Genomic DNA, 20,937 nt, shown 5'->3' on the forward strand with positions numbered 1-20,937 from the left:
GGACCATCACAAACTGGTACACCAGCTGATATGTATCTCCACCCACAAGGCCATCTGAAAGCAAGACCAGATCAGCCCTCATACTTTACCTCTGTGTCCCTTGGCCCAGGATTTGCATCTGGATAGAACTGTGCTGTGAAAATCGATCTGGTCTCATGCATAATTCCCTGCAAGAATAAAAGCAACTCTCTTAGACACCTCCTGACAAGCAAGCAAGTGAACAGAAAGCCACACCTTATCCCTGTAAGCACTGAAGGCCAAAGGACTGATGTGTTTCTAGGGTTTGTCAAATTGACACCCATTTCATTCCCAGTCTCTTGCTCTGCTGTTAACCCTCCAGGGCCTGTGCAACCTTCAGCTGTCCATGGACTGGGGGGCACAGTGGAGTTGCTTTCACTGCAACACCAAACACTGATAAGCTGCAAGCACCCGACAGAGCAGGTACACTGGGCTCCCTGCAGAGGCAGTCCTGGGACTGGGCAGAGAAGAAAAACATACCTGGCAAGAAAAGATCACCTGGGACAAGGCTGTTATGGAATGAATGGTTTAACCATCCCAAGCTGATTGGTTCTGTCATAGGATGATTGGATTTTGGTCACACTCTTGATTTCCATAATTCACTTTAAATGCTGACACAGGGCCTTGATCTCTGCCCTGGGTTGGGCAGAATGGTGAAGGGGACTACTGCTGTGGACAAACAACAGCTATGAAGGACCTAAACTGAGTTTAGAGACAATGTTTGTAATTTCAGCTGGAGCCAGGAAAAATGATTTCTCATTTGAGTGGCCTGATAGCACCAAGAAGCATGATCCACTGGGAGACTACCCTGTAGGTAGTCCTCATGGTCCCCAACTCCAGACGGGGGTAGAGAAGTTCCTCAAGAGGAAATTCAGGGAAAAGGAGTCGTGATACAACCTGCTTCCCTTAGGAATGGACAAAGGAGCCCAAACAGTCTCGCGTAGAGCCACAGTGCCATCCAGAGCTGCAGGGTGGGATGTCAGGATAGGACAGGGATGAGAGATGAGCTGACCACAACTGATCCATTATGGCATGAATTTCTGCTCTCAGAGTAAAGAATTCCATCAGTCTGTCACATTTTCCCTGAATGCTCATGTTCCTTATAGTCACATACAAATATCTTTTTAAAATGTTCACTCCATGGCTTGTCAGTATTTGGAAACCTGTGCTGGCCCTGTCCAGCTGTGATAGGTCAGGTCAGCCACAAAAAATGCTTTTTCTTCTTCAAGCAGAGGAATGCAACAGACTGCACATGACAGACAATCCAGCCCTGACCCTGTTTGTGCATCCCATGCTAAACCAACACGGTCCTTGTCCCTCTCCATCTATGAAGGTTTAGGAGACTGTTGCTGCTTGGGGGCTCACAGAAATATCTTTTTAGCTCACATGAAAGAACATCATTCTACTAGATCCAGAAGACTCATGTTCAACCTTATCACCTTTGTCTCCAAATTCCAGCTAAAGCAAACATGAAAGGCCTGGGAATGAAAGGGTTTAGTCTGTCAACCCAGCGGAAATAAACTCATTTCAAAAATTGAGCCAAACAGCTGTAAATTTTTTGTATCAATGTTTTGTTTGGTAAAATTTGTCTATGTTTAGATACCCTTCTGTGTTTAGATATCCTTCTGTAATGATAAAGAAAAAAGCAAATGACAAACCAAACTTTTTCTAAAATCATCAGATGGGTAGCTTAGAACAGCACTGTTCAATCTGCCAGACTTGATGTGGGGCATTCATACAAAACAAGAGAGAGAGGCATATTTCCATGAGGGAAAGTGCTTTTGAAAATACCTTCTCTTCACTGATTTCCTGATAATTAACAAGATTTAACTAACACAACATTGGACATCATGGAAAAGATTTGATATGGGCAATTGCAAGCTTGAGATCTCAAACATGGATGTCACTTGACACTGGACTTCTTCTATCTTAGATCCTGTAAGCTATTGTCTAGGGGCAGCCCCTCTTCCTCATGACTTTAGTCAGTGGAATTATATTTACAATAACAGACCAAATTAGACTGCAATGATATCCCTTTTCTGTGATGGGCAACACAGAACCAACACAACAAACTGGTGACATAGGCTTGCACTGCTGTAGCACAAACTGTAAGACAATGGTAGCTGAGTGAGCACCTCCAGCAGCAGGGAAATCATGGAAATTAATCAGGCTTCGTTCAGGGAAATCATAAAGTCACTGTTGCAATCCAGTGCAGTGGGGCTGGTACAGTGGGGTACCCATCTTACCCTGGCTGTAAAGCAGGGCTCCAAGTAAAGTAGATGGTCAAATCAACAAATTTAGCCTTGATAATGTGACAGCAAGCTTACAGGAGGTGAAAAAAGCCAGAGATCTTCCCTCACTAGAGGCTTCTCTGTGCAGGTATTTGGAATAAAGCAGGAGCTCACCTCATTCGTTTGGTCGTTGGCATTCACAAAGAGAGGCTTCCAGCCAGGAGGGAGGGCAGAGCCATCAATGGCATAGCTGTGGTTCTGAGCAGTGATGACAGCCTGTCCATTCACTGCATTCAGGACAGGCTGGTTCTGGCCCCTGGAAGAAAAAGGGATCAGAGGACAGAAATGCCAAATGTGTTCAAGTGCCAAAATTAGGAGGAGCTGGTAACTGTGGGGCTGTACATAACAGTTCAATAGTAGCAGTAAAATACTGGCAGACAATCTCAAAATGATAAATCCTAGGAGAAACTTTGCTATTCTTCAGCTTGATAGGGTTCAATTGCATCAAATACTTTCAAAACACACTCAAAAAAAAGTAAAGAATGACATGACAGCTCAAATTAAAGGCAAGGAGAATGGCTGGGATGAAGGAGCAATGTTACTGACATGCCAGCTGCTGCTAAGGCAGTTCAGCAGCAGAGCACTGCTGTTCCATAGCCCTTTCCAATGCTAAACTGCTCTGTCTGGGAAGAAGAGCTGCTGCACCTGTTGGCCATCTGCATCTTGTAGGAAGTAGCTCCAGCTGCTATTCCAGTGATTAGATGCCCCATGCTAATTCCAAACAGGGGTTCTGGGCGATTGCTCTCCAGGACCTAAAATGAAAAGGTTTTCAACAGATATTGGAGTGTCTCTGTCCAGCTATTCCAGCAAAACCATGCTAGTTCCCTCACAGACTTGGGAAAAAAGCTGAATGCCAGAGTGGCAACAGCCTATGAAGGAAAGTTTCCCCTTTCCTCTGGTTCAGAGGGAAGCCTCAGAGCACAGTTGGTGTCAGACTACTAGGAGGAAATAAGCAATGACACTGCATTACAGCCATTTAGTGTGTGACGTTATTCCAAGTGCGAGCTCTGAAATCAGTGCTGTTCTTTCCTAAGGTCACAGAGGACCTGAAAGAGCACAGGGTACTTCAAGGCACTGGTATGGTAATTGTGGTCATCATGTTTGCAATTTATTGTTCACCAAAGTCTATAAAGCCTTATTGTAAATATTGGGCTGGAGATGAATCCCACTGGACCAACATGAGGAATATTCCAGGCAGCTGAAAGGTCTGAACAACATTTGGCCCGTAACAGGTTAGTACAACCAACTGTTACTTCAAGCACTTGAAAAAAAGGCAAATTAACAAGTATAATCAGCCTGTTGCACTGTACCTTTCTGACATTCTGAATCACTTCCTGGGCCTTCATGGGATCCCCTGGACCTCCAGAAATTATGAGTCCATCATAATCCATGCCAGTGAAATCATGGTCCCATGGAACCAAATGCACTTCTGCACCTCGCTAAAAGACAAAAAAAAAATAAATAAAAACAAGGGAATAAGAAATGAAGGAAGGAGGGAAACAAACGAATTTTTGTAAGGAGGTTCTTCCTCTGCTCTCATGTTCCAGAGCCTGAGTTTGTATTTCAGTCATCAGTTATCTCCTTTGCCCATGATGCAGCTTCTCTCCACTATCTGACCATATTACTTTCACAAAACTGGTAGATGTGGCCCCTTTGAGCCACCTCAGTGTTTGTCAAGTTACTCTGAAATTCACTGATGAGATCAAAAGTTACTAATGGAAAGCAAAATAAGTGTGTACACATGTAACATAGGTTCATTTTTACACAGTGCATTCATCCTAACTGCTAAATTAGGGCTTCCCAGCCTTGTTCTATGACATACCAGAAGTAGTCCTACACATCAAAACTGAGACAAACATCCACATTAATTAAAAAATTGAATCAGGGAAATCCTGTGCATCTAGAGAATATGAGGACACTGCCTTCTATCCTCCTGTGTGGCTAAAGAAGCAAGAACTGCTACATCACTGTGCTAAAAAGAGGAAAAGATTTTCACAGAATTCTAGAATCAAAGAATAACTCAGGATGCAGGAGCCTCAGGAGGTCATCAGGTCCAATCCCTGCACAAAGCAGGGGTGATTTCCACTTTAAGGCAGGTTGCTGAGGGCCTAGGGCAGCTGTGTTTTTAATATCTTCAAGGATGAACATTCCACAAGTACTTTGGGCCTGTTTCAACCATTCACCACCATCACTGAATTTCCTCCCCCCCCCCCCCAGTATTTATTTTTAACAATGCTGGGTTGACCTTCCTTCACTGTTCTTTAGAGAAGTTGTGCCTCATTTTTTGAGAACTCATCTTCTGGGGTTCTTCCCATGACTAAGAGGCTGCTGTACAGGTCCTCTTCCTTATCCCCTCAGTACAGCGTACCAAGTGCAGAAAACACCTCCCAGTCCATAAAAATCATCCTAAAAATTGTACCTCCCTTTAGGAGGGAAACTAGAATGGAGGTGTCCAACTGTAAGGAAGGCTCGTGAATACAGGTGAGGCTCTTGCCAAAGCAAAATAAGTGACAAGGGGCATCAAGCGCTGACCTACCTTTACTAGGAGACGGATAATGTTGTGCTTCAACCCACAGTCAACAGCTACAACTTTAATTGGATTCCCTCTGCCATAAATCTTGACTTCCTATAAAAAGACAGACAATGTTGTGAATGACAGATCACACCCTGTCCCCAAAACACAGGGAAGATAGGCAGCAGAATAACTTTTCACCAATGTGCAGCAACTGGTACTTAATCAATTTATGTGGAAATCTCCAGGAATACTGCAGACATTACTGCTTCCTTCATTTTTCCATGAAAGCAGAAGTTACAAAGCTCTTTTATATACTGTTGATTACAGCAGTAATTCCTAAGCAATTCCTTGTTTCCATAGCTAATGACAAGCTTTTTTCATGTGTGTCACCTCATTAGCAGTGAAGCAAAAAGCCAGCTCCCAGAGATTATTGAAGCCCAAGAGAAACAGGCCAGATACTCAGTGTGAGATTTTCAGCTGAAGTGCAGTCATCCTGCTAATGCCAGTGGAGCAAGGCTGCTTGGCACCAGCTACAGATCCATCACATGAAATACCACCCCAACCTGCCAGTCCCAGTAAGACCAAAGCACAGCACAGCTGGAGATGGCCTGTGAGTGACCTGTGCATCATGGCAGTACAGACCAGGCCAGGCCTCTCACCGAGCATGGCCTATGTTCATATGGACCTGGCAGTTTTATCTCACAACTTCTCTTCCAGCTGCTGTTCCTTAACCCATTCCACAAAATAAATTGTCACCAGTCCCAAATCTGGACCATCATTTTTTGTACACCCAGTTATCTACTGGTCACAGCCAGAATGGAAGAGAGTGAAGTCAAACCACTGTATGTTACATGGCCTTGATACTGTGCCATTACAGATGCACTGTCAGACAGCTCTAGCACTGATGTAAGGTTATTTATGGACAGCTTCTTTCTGAAGGTTGTTGAATTACTTTACTTGTTACATGACTGCAGGCAGCAGTTATTGATGTTATTCATCAATAACCACATAAGGCTGCCTTATTCCTCCTAAAAACAAACTCTGTGCTTACCTTCAGTTACACTCAGCCTCTGAAAGATGATATTGACAGATGAGATTGACAAATGTACTTTGCCCAAAGTGGTTTTCTCTTGGGTATCACTGGAAAAAACAAGCCCTTTTTTTTTTGTTCTTTTTTTTTTTCTTTTTTACGCTAAGTAACTCCCTTTTAATCAGCTTCCCTGGCATCCATACTACACAGCTGGGCCTCCTTATGAAAAGATACTAAAATCCATATCCAATATGGCTGGTGTGGGGTGACAAACTGAATCTTTTAAAAGGAGAAATATGATCAGCCAGAAGGAAAGACATTCCTTCAGCAGATAATTCAAGATGAAGTTTGTTAGCAGAATATTGCAACTCCTCCCTGTGTGTTACCCTAACTCAGTTGTTGTTTGAACTTTTATCCTTGCAGAGATTGAAATGCAGAGGTTTTCAGAATGCAAGAGTGTGTCCTGTGTGAGGACAGCTCTGATCATCATCAGGAGAGACTTACTGCCACGTCAGGAGCAAGGGTGCAAGAAATGGGGTGCAAGGAGCACCTCCCTTCACTACAAGGCTTCAAGCTGCCACACATGAATCACCAGTGGTCCCTACTCCATCTCTGAGGATGTGACTCAGCCCTGAGCCAGTAGAGTTACCACTGCTGCTGTGACTCCTGGTGTGTAATGCAGAAAGGAGATTTTCATGCGGGAACATAATCTTGTAGTTTACATTACATAATCAGATGGCAAAGTATCCTACAATCCTTTTTTAGAATGAGTAGAATCATACTGAACCTGGGTCTTGTTAGATCACTCCAGGCTTCTGATAAGAAGCTGTGCCTGACATGTGATGGTATCTTTACAGTTACTGATATGCAAGCAGATTCTGCTTCCAACTGTCCACAGTGGAACTGTATCACTGCACAGGAATTTTATGGGTCTTCTACCTGCTGTCCTTCAAGTTTCTGGGTGGTGGGTTTCAAAAATCTCAAGAAGATTAAGGTGTTCAATTCTCACAGAAACTAGCTTAGCATCCCGTGTCAGAGACTCTTAAGAAAAACTCACTGTCCTTTTCAAAAGGGGCTTTTGAAGACCCCTCAATTTCTCACAACATCCATACTTAAAAACATAACAAAATATTATCAAGCAAAAACCTCCTTTAAAGGTTCTCCTTGGCTGTTCTCATTACTAGAGGGAGTTGTGAGGCAACACCACTTCAAGGTACTTCAATTACCTTACTTTCAAAACTTCTCCCAGTCCAATTAATTAGCTATGATTTGTTACAAGACGTCCTTCAGCAGCAATACTGATTTTAGATGTTGCTGTCTCCACAACCCACTTGTCACACACTGTCTTGCAGAGACCTGACCTGTCCCCTGCATCTGGCCAAGAGTATGTTTAGACAGAAACTAGACTGGGAGCTGGATCAGAGAATTGTTAAAATAAAAAGCCAGAGGATTTCCCTCACCTGTTCATGGCACAGCCCATTAAAAAAACTGTCCCAGTCTGAAAGGATTATGTGGGGAGGCTGCAAACCAGTGGTCAGGGAGAGTAAAAGCTCCTGCTGGTACTACTGCCAAGAACAAAAACAGTACGTGGGCCTGCATGTGTGGAGAGATGTGACCTTTTAGCTTGGAGTGGTTAAATATCTCTCATCTGCTCTGTGACCCTGACAATCACACGCACCAAAAAAAAATCTCCAACAAGAGTCCTTGCAGAATACTGGCAGTTTTCTACATTCCCTGCCCTGGATAGGCAATGTTAGCAAGCAGAGTCTATATCACTAGCATTTAATCAAGGGCAGGGGGTGGGTAGGATATAATAAAGAAAATCAATCATTCCTAGTGTACAATAGATAGACAGATTCCTGATCATACTGTATTCTGATCTACATGAAAATCACCATTTGGCAACAGACAGATTATCATGTCCAGTAATTACCAACATTAAACAGCTTACCTCGTTTACAGCTTTATATGCGATGTGGTTTTTTAAGCCTATAAAATGAAGTTATAAACATAACAAGACCACCAAAGTGCTGTTAATCTTATTATATCTCCCTTTAAGAAGCTATTTTCAGCATCTTTACAATAATTCTGTCTTAGTAATTGCAGAGTTTAGCATCAGCAATCTTATCTGTTTCTGAGAAACTGCTCGAAATGGCTCCACCTGCACCTTGCAATCCTAGATCACAACCTCAGTAAGCAATTGCCTGTGTAGCAACAAAGCCCTGACTCAAAACACAGCAGAGGTGTTGGCATGAATTGGGGAGATCCCCCAAGGTGAGATTTGCAAGGCTGCCTTTGTATTCCAGTGGCATCCCAGGATAACAGTCACTACTGTAAATCCAAGCCTGGATGGAGAGTGCTGCAAACTCCCACTTGCTCGCTCACCAGTCTGTTCAGGACTGCTTTTCACCCATGCCATGAACACACTAGCTTGTGTGCAGAATAGTACACAAGCAACTGTTTGCAGAACTCTTCCAGAGCCTCACTGATCTTGAAGGAGCTGCAAACACCATAGCAAGCACACAATTTGCAAAAGAGACTCATACACCCAGTTCTCACTTCACTCAATGGAATTAAGCATCCAGGGCACTCTTTATCCCCCAATTAAATCTACAAAGGGGCCACAGTTTAAGACATTAGCCCTTGCATTGGTACAAGAATAGTTACTATTTTTAGTACGGGTCTGGTTTCCTACATCCTCACAATTTCTAACGTTCTTCTCAGCTTGTACTTGAACACAGTTTGCATGCCCAGCTAACAGAGTAAAAACTTCACTGCTGGTCTGTTCAGATCTATGGGCATAGCAGCCAATTCCAGTAATATTAGATGCAGAGGATTCCTAATTTGGTCTGGTTTTGATATCTAGAAATCTCTTCTGGAATCACTTCAACAAAATTATGCCTGAACACAGATTATCAAATGGTATTGTGATATTTCCTGAATTTTTTTTAAGGAAAGCAACCATTCTTTTTATTAATTCTTTTTATGTTTGAAAATATCCACCATATACCAGGTCTAACTGTATTCCCAATACTTCTCTGTCTTTGCAACACACAATTCTCTGATCAGAGTATGGTTCAGACCACATTCAGCTCAACACAAACCATTTTTTATCTCCAACACTGCACCTAAGGAGCCATGGAGATATTGAGAAAACAGTCCATCAAAGGTCTAGAAAGGTGCATGGTTTAGAAAACATCCCCAAACTGTTTGTTTAGAAGAACTGATTGATCCCCAGAGCAAATGGGGAGCAGTTACTACCTGGAGTGTACAGCGCTGATACTACAGAAGAACTTCTCACCTTTGTTGAAACTTCTGCAATTAAGTTTTGCTCATTTGGGTCTGCAAACTCCACGGGTTGACCTTCAAATTCAATCTTCCCAAGTACTGTGCCCTGTGGAAATACATCAGAAAAAACAAAGCATGAGCAAAGGAAAAGCTGTGAACACTGGGACAAGGTGTTGACAGGCACAGCAACTGGAACAGCTGTTTAAAGATGGTTTCTTGGCAGTTTATAACCATTTTTAGCATTTTCAGAAGTTTATGAGCCTTCCTCGGTATCAAAAATCTGTTTAAACCCCTTCATTCAGTGGAGAGACATTATCAGCAGTAAAATTTCTTAATAGGCATTCTGGCAAGCTGTGTTGTGATACAAAATTGAGTTGTCTTCCAAGAAGATCAGAATTCAGATCCCCACATAACTGTCATGTAGATCTGAGAGTAATCCACAAAGTGGTTTGAAGCTTTTTTGGTTTTGGAAACCCACTGTGAGGTTTTCAGCTGCCTCATGTGGATAGGTACAAGGCAGCAGAACTGGTGTAAGGCAAAGCTATGTAGGAGGCAGGTCAGCCCAGCTGTTTTCTGAATAAGCTGTTAAAAATAAAAATCACCTCCAGCAAGCCCTATTCTATATTGCTGTTACCACCTGGCAGAAGCTAGGACACTCTTGTTCTGCCAGCAGCATATCCTTCTTCTCATAAGTTCTCAGTGGAAAAAAAATCTCTGCTTTGGCTTTGCCGCACTCCTGGAGTAAGTGGGATTAATCTAGAGTTAACCTCTTTTCAGCATGGGGACAGGGTGTGCATTACAGAACTTTTCAATGATGGAAGGGGAAAGTAAAACAGAGGAAGTCAATGTTTTGTGGTAAATTTATCACATCCCACTTTCATAATCAAACATGTTAAACTCAGCTTGTTCTGTGGATATTACACTGGGATTGCTCCTTGGGTTTAGTGATTCTTCTTTGAGATACTTCCCTGGCTTGCCATACCTGAAGTATTCTTGCCGCTTCTCTAGAGCAAGCAACAGCCAATATCTTGCACTGCCATGCACACTAACAAGGGCAAGTTTTAAGGACAGAGTTTTGCTTCTAACAGTGGCTGACATCCTATGTCTTCTTGAGTAGCATCTTACACCAAAAAGCTGCTCCAAGCTGCTTCACATGAAGCAAGCCTGAAAAGATCATCATCATTTTCAACAAGTCCTGTTCTTGGAAAGGAGGGTGCTGAGTGGTGCTTGAGAGCCATGGTTCTGAGTGCCACCCTACAGCGAGTTCCATAAATGCTGATGACGAAGCTCTTAAAGCCCTTGTTCTCAGCCAAATGGCACCCTGCATTTATCTTTAGTCCAGTTTAACAAGTCATTGCTTATTTCTGGATTTATTATAAGGAAGCCCTGTTCCCAGTCCCAATTTTTATAGCGACATGGAGTGAAATACTAATTAGTTTTTTTCAACCTGAGAAAACTGGGTGAAGAAGTGACATTATGTACTTTTTTAAAAGCCATACACCAATACCACTCAAAGTCACAGTATAATGGGACTCACTGCCATACACTGCTAAGTTACAGGACAAACACTGAAAGTATTTACTTTAAATAAAAGGAATGGTGATCTATTACGTCTTAAGAAAGCAGTAAACATATTGCTATTTTCTATTGTATTAAATTGTACTTGTATGCTATCTGTAAGAGCAGGACAATGCCAAATATTCCTATAAGAATTCATTTCTACAAATATTCCTCTATTCAAGTTGGGTCATTCCTGTTTTGCACTGTGGAATGAAAGGCGTCATGGGATTGGGCTGCAGACTGCAAATTGATCACCTAAAGAAAAGTGCAGCTTCAGATAATCTTTTAGGAAAGAAGAGCCTCCAAGGCAAATTTACATTCAGACTGGCCTTGGTCACCGTTTCAGCCAGTGTGAAGTGTACCTTCACATTAACCTTCATTTTATAACATAATCCTACCTATGACCTCAATTTTCAGCTCTTGGAAAACAGAGAAAAGTAATGGTTATTGAAAATAATAGCAGGCTTCAGCCAAAGAAAACCAAGTTAGGAATCCATCTTAGATGACTGTAGGCATTCCTTTGTCTCAGAAAAGCAGGAGAATTTGCACTGACCAAAGGTGTCACTGTCTGTGAACTAATATCCACAATATCTCATGGACTTGTTGCTCTGTTTGACTGTTTCTGAATTAAGATGTGTGGGTAGGTTTGGCACAGTCTGGTTTTTTGGCTTCTGTGAGAAGCTGCTGGAAGTTTCCACCATGTCCAACAGTCCCAACCTCTGATGGCTCTGAAGATGGACATGCTGCTGGCCCAGAGAGGCTGGTAATGCCTCTGTGATGATATATTTAAGAAGAAAATCAAAACAGTGCATACACAGTTTTTTCCCGGGGAGGAGAGCCGCTGCCACCAGGGCCTCCCAGCGCAGCCCTCAGCGATGCGCTGCGGCTGCCACCATCTTAGTGCAGCCCGCAGCAAGCCTTGCTTGCCTGGCCACCCCTAGCCAGCCATGCCGCGGGCAGAAGGGCAGGAGTGGCAGCACTGTCTTCTCCTTCCCAGCACCCCGCATGAGGAGACGCATTAAACAGCACCAGCACTGCAGCAGCTGTGACCGCCTGTGCAGTAGCGGTGGGGCCACGTGGCCAGCAGCAGAACCCTGGCGAGCGATTCCCTGATGCAGAACCTAGACGAAATCAATCTATTGGCACTGCAGGATGCTGCAAGAATCTTTGAATTGGTGGAACTTGTTGGCAATAGTACCTACGGGCAGTAGTTTTTCTTCCAGATAGAGAAGAGGAGGAAATCAGCACTTGTAAGAGAGAACAACATGGCAGCACCAAGGTCAGTGGAGAAGGAGGGGAAGAAGGTGCTCCAAGAGTCGGAGCTGTAATTCCTCTGCAAGCCATGGTGAGGACCATGTTGAAAACCATCTCCCTGTAATCCATGACAGGGGATGCAGACATCCACTCGCAGCTCATGGGGAAAAGTGCTCATGATGGAGCGAGTGGATGTCAGAGAAAGCTGTGATCCAGTGGGAGACCCGAATAAAGAGAGAGGGCCCCTGCTTCCAGAGATTGAGAAAGAAGGCCCTTGCTTCCAAACTAGAGCAGCCTGTCCTTAAAAGATGAGTGCACAAGTGACCCATGCCACAGCAGTTTTGGGAAGACTGTTTTGCCTGTGGGAGGGACTCGTGGCGTAGCAGAGGAAAGACACTGCTCCCTGGGCGAACTGAAAAAGATCTCAGGCGATGAACAGACCACAACCCCCACGCCCTGCTGCTGCTGGGAAAGAGGGAGGGGCTGGGAGCGGCAGGGGGGGAAGGTGTTTTAAAGGCTTGTTTTACTTCTCATTATCCTCCTCTGACTCTGTTAATAATAAATTTACTTTATACCTTTAAATTTGAACCTGTTTTGCCCATAGAGTGTTTTCCTCCCAGTTCTTAACTCATGAGCCCCTTGTTAGTTTTTTTTTTCCCCTCTCCTCTGCCCAGCCGAAAGCAAGAGAGAGTGAGCAAATGGCTTTTGTGGGTGCCTGGAGTTTGGCCAGTGTCAAACCATGACAATGTGCTTGATATTAACCACCTGTTGTGTCTGATACTACCTGAGGCCTTTCATTTACATCACCTTGTGCTGGCTCACTTATGCAGGATAGAAAACCCAGAGCAGAGCCAGGGAGAGGGGGCTCCTTGGGATCAGAGCATTGCCCAGCAGTACAGAAGCCTTTGGAAGAGCATATGGATCTGAGCAGCATCTGAAGTCAAGGCAGCCCAGCAGTACCATTTCTACTCCAGGTTTGCTGAACGTGGAAAGGGCCCAGCATCAGCAAGGTTAATGCAACTGGATCAAGGGAAGCAGATCATACCTTGTCACGAATTAATTTGGACAACATTCTGGTATCAATCCCATACAGTGCAGGCACCTGAAGAAAATCCAGGGATAAGTTAGAGAACAAGCAGCTAAAATGGAAAGAAGGCAGCAGCCAGATCACTTTTATGAGAACATGCCACAGAATCATAGAACAGTTTGGGCTGGCAAACTCCTTAAAGCTCATCTCGTTCAACCCCCTGGGGTAGACAGGGACAGCTTCCACTAGACCAGGTTGCTCACAGCCCCATCCAGCCTGACCTTGAGAGCTCAGGCTCTCAGCAGCAGTCTGCCAAGGCTGCCTCACTGAAGTTCTTCATTTCTCCTCCTTATTCCCACTCATAAACAGCCAAGTTGTTCAAATCTAGTTTCTGCACTAAAAAGCACAAAATAAAGAGCTCATCTTTCCATCCAGGACAATTCTCATTGTGTAGTTACCTCTAGATTGCTCACCTGTTCTTCTTGCAACCACTCTCCCAAGCTCCTAGTAGCCTGCCAGTGGCTGTACTCATTGCTGTAATCCAGCACCAGCAAACCTGCAACCTGTAGAGAGAAGAAACGTCATTTTGCACTGTAAAATCACTTTGTACTTATCCAGTACCTTCAATTTTCACTATTCATTCACCATAAACCATATCATGGACAGACTTCAGGCTATCTCACAACTGTACCTGGGCATTTTGACCAGGAAATCCATAGAAGAATATGGCTTGGTAACCAAAGCTACAAATTGCACTGAGCTGACAAAGCACTTCTTGTCAAAAGAAAGAAAATGGAAATTTAAGACAAGACAAAGTGTTGTATTTTGATTAATTTTTTGTCTAAAAAAACTTTTCACTTTTAAGTAACATTTCAAAAGTCAGCTCCATTTTTCAGTGGAGTTAGTGTATAAAACAGTCATTTCACCTCAGAACAGATACTTCCTGAAGGCACATGGCTTGGTACAGAAATCAAGATGGAGTATCTTTTGCCACCATTCCTCCAAAGGACAATATCCAGAAGAAGAAAAAGAAAGGTTGAGTATCACTGATTCCTTCTGTGAGGGAGCCAGTAAACTCTTACACACTCAGGCTGCTGGGCACAACCCTATGATCAGCACTGCATCCCCCCCTATTACCTTTATCCCATCAGACTCCAGAAATCTCCTGAGGCCTATTTCATCCAAAGCAGCCGTGTCAGGCACTCCACCATTCCCAACTAAGGGGTTAGCCAGGGAAAGAATCTGTCCTTTGTAGCTGGGATCTGTCAAGGCTTCGGTGTATCTAGATGAAGAAAAAGCAGAAGAAAAGTACATTGGTCTGAAGTCAAAAGAAAAACAAAAGACCCAGTGAAAACAAGAGAGGTTTGAATTCCCATGTGGCAAAAAGACAGAAATGGTATTCATGTGAAGATATCCTCAGAATAAAAGCAAGCACATCTGTGAATACACCCTGGCTTTGCCATCTGTGCTTAAACATTTGACATGGAGAACAAGGAAAGACTTTGGCTTCTCATGTTTCATTTAAAAAAACCACAGAAGCTATCAACAAACTCAGAGTCCTTTAATTTAACATGAGAAACAAGTACAGAGAGGGCAGGGAGATCTCAGCCCTGCACAGCGTATCACTGGACCCTTTGATAACAGCTTGGCCGGGCCTCTCCCTGGGCACACCCCTGGGCAGTGCTTTGCCCTTGCTGCACCCTTCCCTCCGCGTGCTGTAAGAGCTTCCCCCTCTCAGTGGCATCAGAAGGCTCCAACTGAAAAGCCAGCAGACAACAGAGCTGTTTGCCCAGGCTTTGTCCCTTCCACAATCTGGAGCTTGCATCTTTTGGGATGTTCAGGGCTCTAACTGCTCTTTTTGTGGGGGAGGACATAGACAAGTCCTTGGGATTCCTCATCACTACCCCAGGTTCTTGCCTCCTATGGGTTCTGTAAACAAAGCTTGCCACGGTCCCATGTCTGTAGTTTCTCCCAGAAGAGGCCTGGCCTCTCTTCTAGGCAATCTTCATGTTCCCACCCACAGAACACTATTTATTTCACCTGAAAAAAACTCCTAAGTGCTTGGAAGCTGGTTTGTGTATCCCTGAAGAAGGCAAGTTGAAGACAATGCTTTGGGATTCAGCATTCCACCCTTGGTAACGAGGCCCCAGAGTGTGTCCTATCATTAGCTCAGGCAGAAGCCCAGCAGTTTGTTAAGCACCTGCCTGAATGCCCTTCTCAGCAAGGACAGATCTGAAAGCATGTTGGAACATTCTTCTGCAGTGGAGGACCAAACTTAGGAGTCCACAAAGTATCATCTCTGGACCTAGTAGATCCAGTCTCACTTTCAACCACATATAAGGGGACAGGGTAAATATGGTCTATATGCTCCTATTCTTCAGCTTCAAATTAATGGACAGTCCTTCACTTTCTCTCTTATACTGTAGTATGCTTTTGCAAATATCCATTAAGCAATTGATGTCTTTCAACCCAAAAGCAGCTGCAATTTAGCAACAGATGAAGTTATCCCCACAAATATTGAGCCAAATGCATAAAGACACTCCAGGATGAATCTGTCCTATACAAAATATAATTTATTATTGTCATTATTGTTTAAACAATACCTAATTGGCAAGTTCAGCCATCTAGCAGATATCAGCAAGTCACAAGAGACATTTTTATGGAACACCAGATTTACTGCCAGAAGATTAACTGTCAAACACTGGGAAGCTCTTCACAAAAGTGGGACTGGCAGATATAGACAACGCAGCACACCAGCCAGCTCTGAGAAATGACAGGTCGAATGAACAATGGCCAGGAAATATTTTCAGGTAAGCCTCTCCTGATGTTCAAATCTATATTTGCTGCTGCAGGTAACCACCCACAAAAAGTGCAGTGTGATCCCAAAACTGCAGTAGGTACCAGGCACAGAGCATGTGCATGCTTGCCATTGCTCTCTCCTTCTGAGCTAATTGGCTATGCTTCCAAAAGACTCCTTGTAACTGACAAAGCTAATGTAATTAATCTTTGCATGTCATTTGTAATCAGCAAACAAGGACAGAGAGCCATTGGGTCTGGGTGGGGTGTGCAGACAGAGCTTGGCATGGACAGTGCCCTTTAAGCAGGAACAATGCTGTGTGGAGTACAGAGGAGCAGATGGCAACACCAGCTCCAAACGTGCTTCAAGGTCTGGTCCTTGCTATGCCTGACCAAAGGTCTGCCTGATTTCAGTAAACTCCTGTCAACCCATTCTCTCACTAGAATATCTTGGGAAACACACACAGTCTTATTGGAGGTAAACACCTTTATGCAACCATTTCAAACATGGGACGTTTTATGGGTTGTAACTCTTCTTCTTTCTTAATTGGAAATCTCCTCTTTTTGTTCCTATACTAAACAGATGGCTGCAACAGTAGGTTTATTTTTTTCAGCAAATGTTTCTGAAAATTCATCCTCATGCTTTTCTATCAAAAATTCAACATTTCACCCCCAAAAGAGTGCTCTCTTCCTTCTATTCCAGAGTCATATGACAACATTTCAGCAAGCTTCAGCTACTTCAAGCCTGAAAGCTATATGCACATAAAGTGCTTTGCCTCCCGCATGAATCAGAACGTGGGAGTCCAGATGAGGAGACACAGTGCAGAGCAGCCTATTAATCACACCAGGACAGAGCCCATGCTGACTGCACTCAGCACCTAGAAACACCCACTTCACAGAAAGCAGGTCTGAGGCTTATCAGCACCTCTGCACTAGCCTCTTGTTCCCTATCATGACAAACTGCTGTGTGCCCCAGCAGCCTGGGCACCTCCTTCACACAGGCACAGCCTCTTCCTGTGTCAGGGAGAAGGGACAGCTGGGCTCCTCTGGATACACAGATCTTTATCTCTGTGATCAGTAGCAGGAGGTACAGCTACAGGGTTCCTTTCAATGGACAGCAACCCCTGGGCTGGTAGGAAATCTGCCACTTTTAGGTTCTTCAACAATGCTGCAAACTCTTGTCTTCCATTTCTGTGAATCAATCAAGGTCATATTCTGGATAGGGGCTCTGAAGATACCACCTTACATTTTGAATGTTTTCTCCATGCCCATATGCTCCCCAGCACAGAAGAGATCTCTGTCACAGCATCCTCTCCAAATGATTAGACAATGAACAAACACAACTTCTACTGCCACAGTAACATGTGGAGAGGAAATTAATCCCTCAGGTCCTCCTTGACTTTTGTGATGTGCCAAGATTTATGGCCCATAATCTATCAATGAGAAGAGAGCCCTGGTGCCCTCCATCATTCTGATCTACGTTAAGCAGTGGTTTGTTGGCAGGTATATTAACACAGCCAGTAATTAGTGCTGTCGAAATGCTTAAATAATTGTCTCCTAATGCAAAACTCTGCAAACTAATTCCCCTCTGCAGCAATTTAACATAAAAACCAATGACATCATTTAAAAACTCATCCTGTGAGTACTCAGATCTCCAAAGGAGAGCAGAATTTGGGGAACACAATGCAGATGAGCAAAGACAGCTATGAATGACTGCAGAAGAAGCTCAAGCATCAACAGCTTCAGAGATGTCTTACCTCCCCGAGGATATGTCCCTGTCCTTACCAAAATCTCCATTCCTGTGGCCAGATTCCCCCTGCTCAAGTAGTCCAACAAAAGCACCGGCAGCATTTGGCTGCCAACCTAAGTCAGCCATAGGCTTCTACCACTCAAGAGGACAGAGAATCATGCTAGGTTAGGCATGAATCTGATCCTGCCCTTTAGCTGGAAAGGGCATAGAGCATAAATCATCCTTACCTGAGGTATGAGCCAACAAATGACATAAGGGATGGGTCATAAAGGTGACCAACTCGGAGTTTAAAAATTTTGCACTCAGAAACCAAGTTCCATTACCAAGAAGGCTGCAGATGCTTCAAACCTCTATAGTTGATCTGGGCACTGGAAGGAGAACAAACAGCTCCTCTGCTCTGACTCAGCAATTCAGTAGGAAGTGATCAGAATCCTATGTATCTCATTATCATCATTAGATAAGTGTTTAAAGGTGCTTATCAGCACAAATGCTTTGACACAAGAGGTGTGCCTGAGTCATCTTCATTAATTCTTTCTCTCTCTCTGTATCTCTGAACTACAATGTAGCCTTATATAGAAAACCACCTGCTTGGATCAGGACCCTACGAGCTTGGAAAAAGGAGCTTTCACACTTCAACAAGCTTCCAGAGAAGTATTGATGCTTATACATCATTTGTTGTTCCCTTACCCAGAGAGCCCCGTGTTGAATACAACTTCCCCTGCTGTGGAGGATGGATAGCCAAAAGAATAACCCTTCATCTTCATCCCGTCTTCCAGCACCAAGTTCGCTGTCTGCACCTAGAGAAAGGCACAAGAAGAAACTCAAACACAGGAGGAAAGGCTTGATGTTTATACAGGTTAACACCTAGGACACCTGCCTTTCATGCCTACCACTGTAAGTATTCCTGCCCTTCTCCCACTCCTAGCTGCCAAGATAGCATCTGTTTTACTAGTCTGATGCCTTTTTTCTTTATAACACTTAGGAAACATTGTTATCCTAAATGAGCTGGCAAACCTCACTGCAAGTAGAGCATATACTGCTATTACTGTGGGATCACCCTTCCCTATCCCTTAGTTAATTTTTTCCACATATTACATCTTGCAATTTACCAACATCATAACCCTGTAGGGAAAGGATTGCTCGCCTCCTCAATGTTTGCTCAAGGCCTGTTGCTGACTGCTGGCTCTCATCCAGTTCTGACCTCTGGTAGGTGCTTAACTTCTGGTGCAACTGTACAGCAATGCAGCTAAAAATAAGTGTATGTTTAGTTTGACTGGTGTCAGACAGCAAAATTCAAAATACCAGTCTATTCAGCTATAGGACACAAGACCAGAGGAACTCATGGATCAGATGGACACTCCTGGTCTCAGTTACCTCAGCGATAGGCATAAATTGTCCCAGAAGAAGCAGCTATGAAACAAGCAGCCTAGAGGAAACCATACCTCTTCCAGAGAGTGCTCAGCAGAACTGAGTCCCACACTAACTGTGGGATCCCTTACAGGCTTCATCACTATTTTACAGCCAAGGGAAATAGGACAGAGTTTTACAGAAGTCCTTAAGAGATTCACTGTCACAACTGGGTCTTTGCACATATCAGACTAAATGTACCACCCTCTTCAGCCCCACCTGGAAACTAAACTGTTCTTACCCTGTCCAGGCAGTGGATGGGAAACCACCAGAGAACTCCACCTTCTAATAAATAAATAATGACTACATGAACAGCAGAAATGACAGAACGAGTTGAGAGATTCCCTCAGACATCAGGATCACTGGTGACATGCAGAAGAAGAGAAAGAGTAAGCAAAGATGTAAATAGATTTGCCAATGAATTCCTGGGCTTAAAAGAATTTGGATAATGAACTTCCAGGACCCTGAAAAACCTCCACTTCTGGAAAGCAAGCAAATCTGTCTCCTGGGAACAGGCAGAGTGACCACCAGTGCAAGAATCCCAGTGGTCTATGCCAATGTGCCAAGCGTGTCCACAGGAAGCAGCTCTCACCGTGATTTAGCTTCATATTGGCTTCTTTTACAGAACTATTCCTCTTACTGGGATTTTTAAAAGAAAAATCAAGATCAATCTGCTGCCGAAAGGAGCTGGAGAGCTACTTTCCATTAGCCGTAAATCAGATGAACAATCACAGCAAGGAGAAATTTCATTCTCGGTATTGAACATTTTGTAACCATCATGACAAACATTCATTTAGAGCCCCTCTGCAGTTACAAATACCACACAGATCAATTACTAATGTACTGCAAAATACACTAAAAATCAAACTGCGCTGCCAAGTAATTGAACTCTGTGCATCTGGGATGCTTTTAGCCTTGCCATTTTTTCCTCATTAATGTCAAACATCCAGTCATTCTCCAAAGATTTAGCTATAATTTTTGGAACCTTCCCATTGGACCATTGGATAGTTCAGTCAGCAACACCAAAATCTCCTCCCTCTCCAGTTATAAACAGAACTTTTGTGGCTAAATCTCCTAGGTTTAGACCACATTAAAATGACAGGCTGGTGGGCTCCCTAATCTCCCTGTGCCTCTCACTGCAGAGAACTGCCAGACACTCAAAGCACTGCACAGAGGTGGTGTGGGTGCCTCAGACTGGGCTTTGGACAGGACCTCTGCCCTTTTGGAAGCCTGTTGAAAGCCCAACCTACTCTACCCAGGTGGGACACTGACTGCTGGATACAGTTTCTCCCAACCTTGGTGTCAAAGGCTGGATGCCTTCCCACAGGCCACAGATTGGAGTCCACACAAATAGCAGCTCCACTTCAAGCATGTCCCACCACTGGGCACACGTTGGGGCAGTTGCCTGAATTGTGGTCCTAACTGCCACCAAGCCCGGCAGAATCCTTCAGAAGACAAAGTCCACAATGGTGGAAGGACCAGAAAATTTAAGATTCATCTAAGTGCTGAAGGCCAAACCCCAGAGCAATCACTGTGAGCTTTAGAGCCTCACCCTCACTATTGTACTTGACAGGGATCTGCATGGCTTTCCTCCCACCACAGCCCACCTCCTTTCTATACCAGACAGCACAGAAATCATTTCTGTTGAACAGAAGCCCCTATTATACTATTAGAGCCCCTACACAGTGTTCAAGTAATACAGAAAAATGTCCCTGAGCAACCATAACCTGCCTGCAAGTTCAGCAGGGGATAGATGTTCAAATGTTTCCCTCTCTTCCTTGATTTATTATTCTTAATTAAGTGGTTGGTTCATTGAGCATTCTCAAAGCAATTATTCTTGCTTACATTTACAGTGGAGGTGTTACCATATCCCTAAACTGCCAGCCTACCTTGTTTTTTCAGTTTCATTTTTAAGGTGAAAAGTGATATAAAGGCTACAGAGAAGGCCTGTTGGCTCAATCAGGGATCAGTTGGGAGTGATACTTACTTTCAAAAAAAGAA

At 43.8% G+C, this 20,937-nt stretch overlaps 1 protein-coding gene across 1 annotated transcript in view; it reads right to left on the bottom strand.

The window, feature by feature from the left end:
• Positions 1–20,937, bottom strand: part of CPS1 (carbamoyl-phosphate synthase 1) — a 98,695-nt gene that overhangs the window by 71,325 nt on the left and 6,433 nt on the right. The window contains exons 2-11 of the mRNA XM_042035441.1: positions 18,217–18,326; positions 14,121–14,265; positions 13,457–13,546; positions 13,002–13,058; positions 9,156–9,248; positions 4,846–4,935; positions 3,620–3,748; positions 2,955–3,061; positions 2,424–2,565; positions 90–167 (exon numbers count right to left, since the gene is read on the bottom strand). Coding sequence (XP_041891375.1) covers positions 90–167; positions 2,424–2,565; positions 2,955–3,061; positions 3,620–3,748; positions 4,846–4,935; positions 9,156–9,248; positions 13,002–13,058; positions 13,457–13,546; positions 14,121–14,265; positions 18,217–18,326 — 1,041 coding nt within the window. The remainder of the gene's footprint in view (positions 1–89; positions 168–2,423; positions 2,566–2,954; positions 3,062–3,619; positions 3,749–4,845; positions 4,936–9,155; positions 9,249–13,001; positions 13,059–13,456; positions 13,547–14,120; positions 14,266–18,216; positions 18,327–20,937) is intronic.

This window comes from Corvus kubaryi, unplaced genomic scaffold (assembly GCF_017639235.1).
Source record: "Corvus kubaryi isolate FWS band 111438036 unplaced genomic scaffold, C.kubaryi_AGA036_p1.0 37383, whole genome shotgun sequence".
NCBI lineage: Eukaryota > Metazoa > Chordata > Aves > Passeriformes > Corvidae > Corvus > Corvus kubaryi.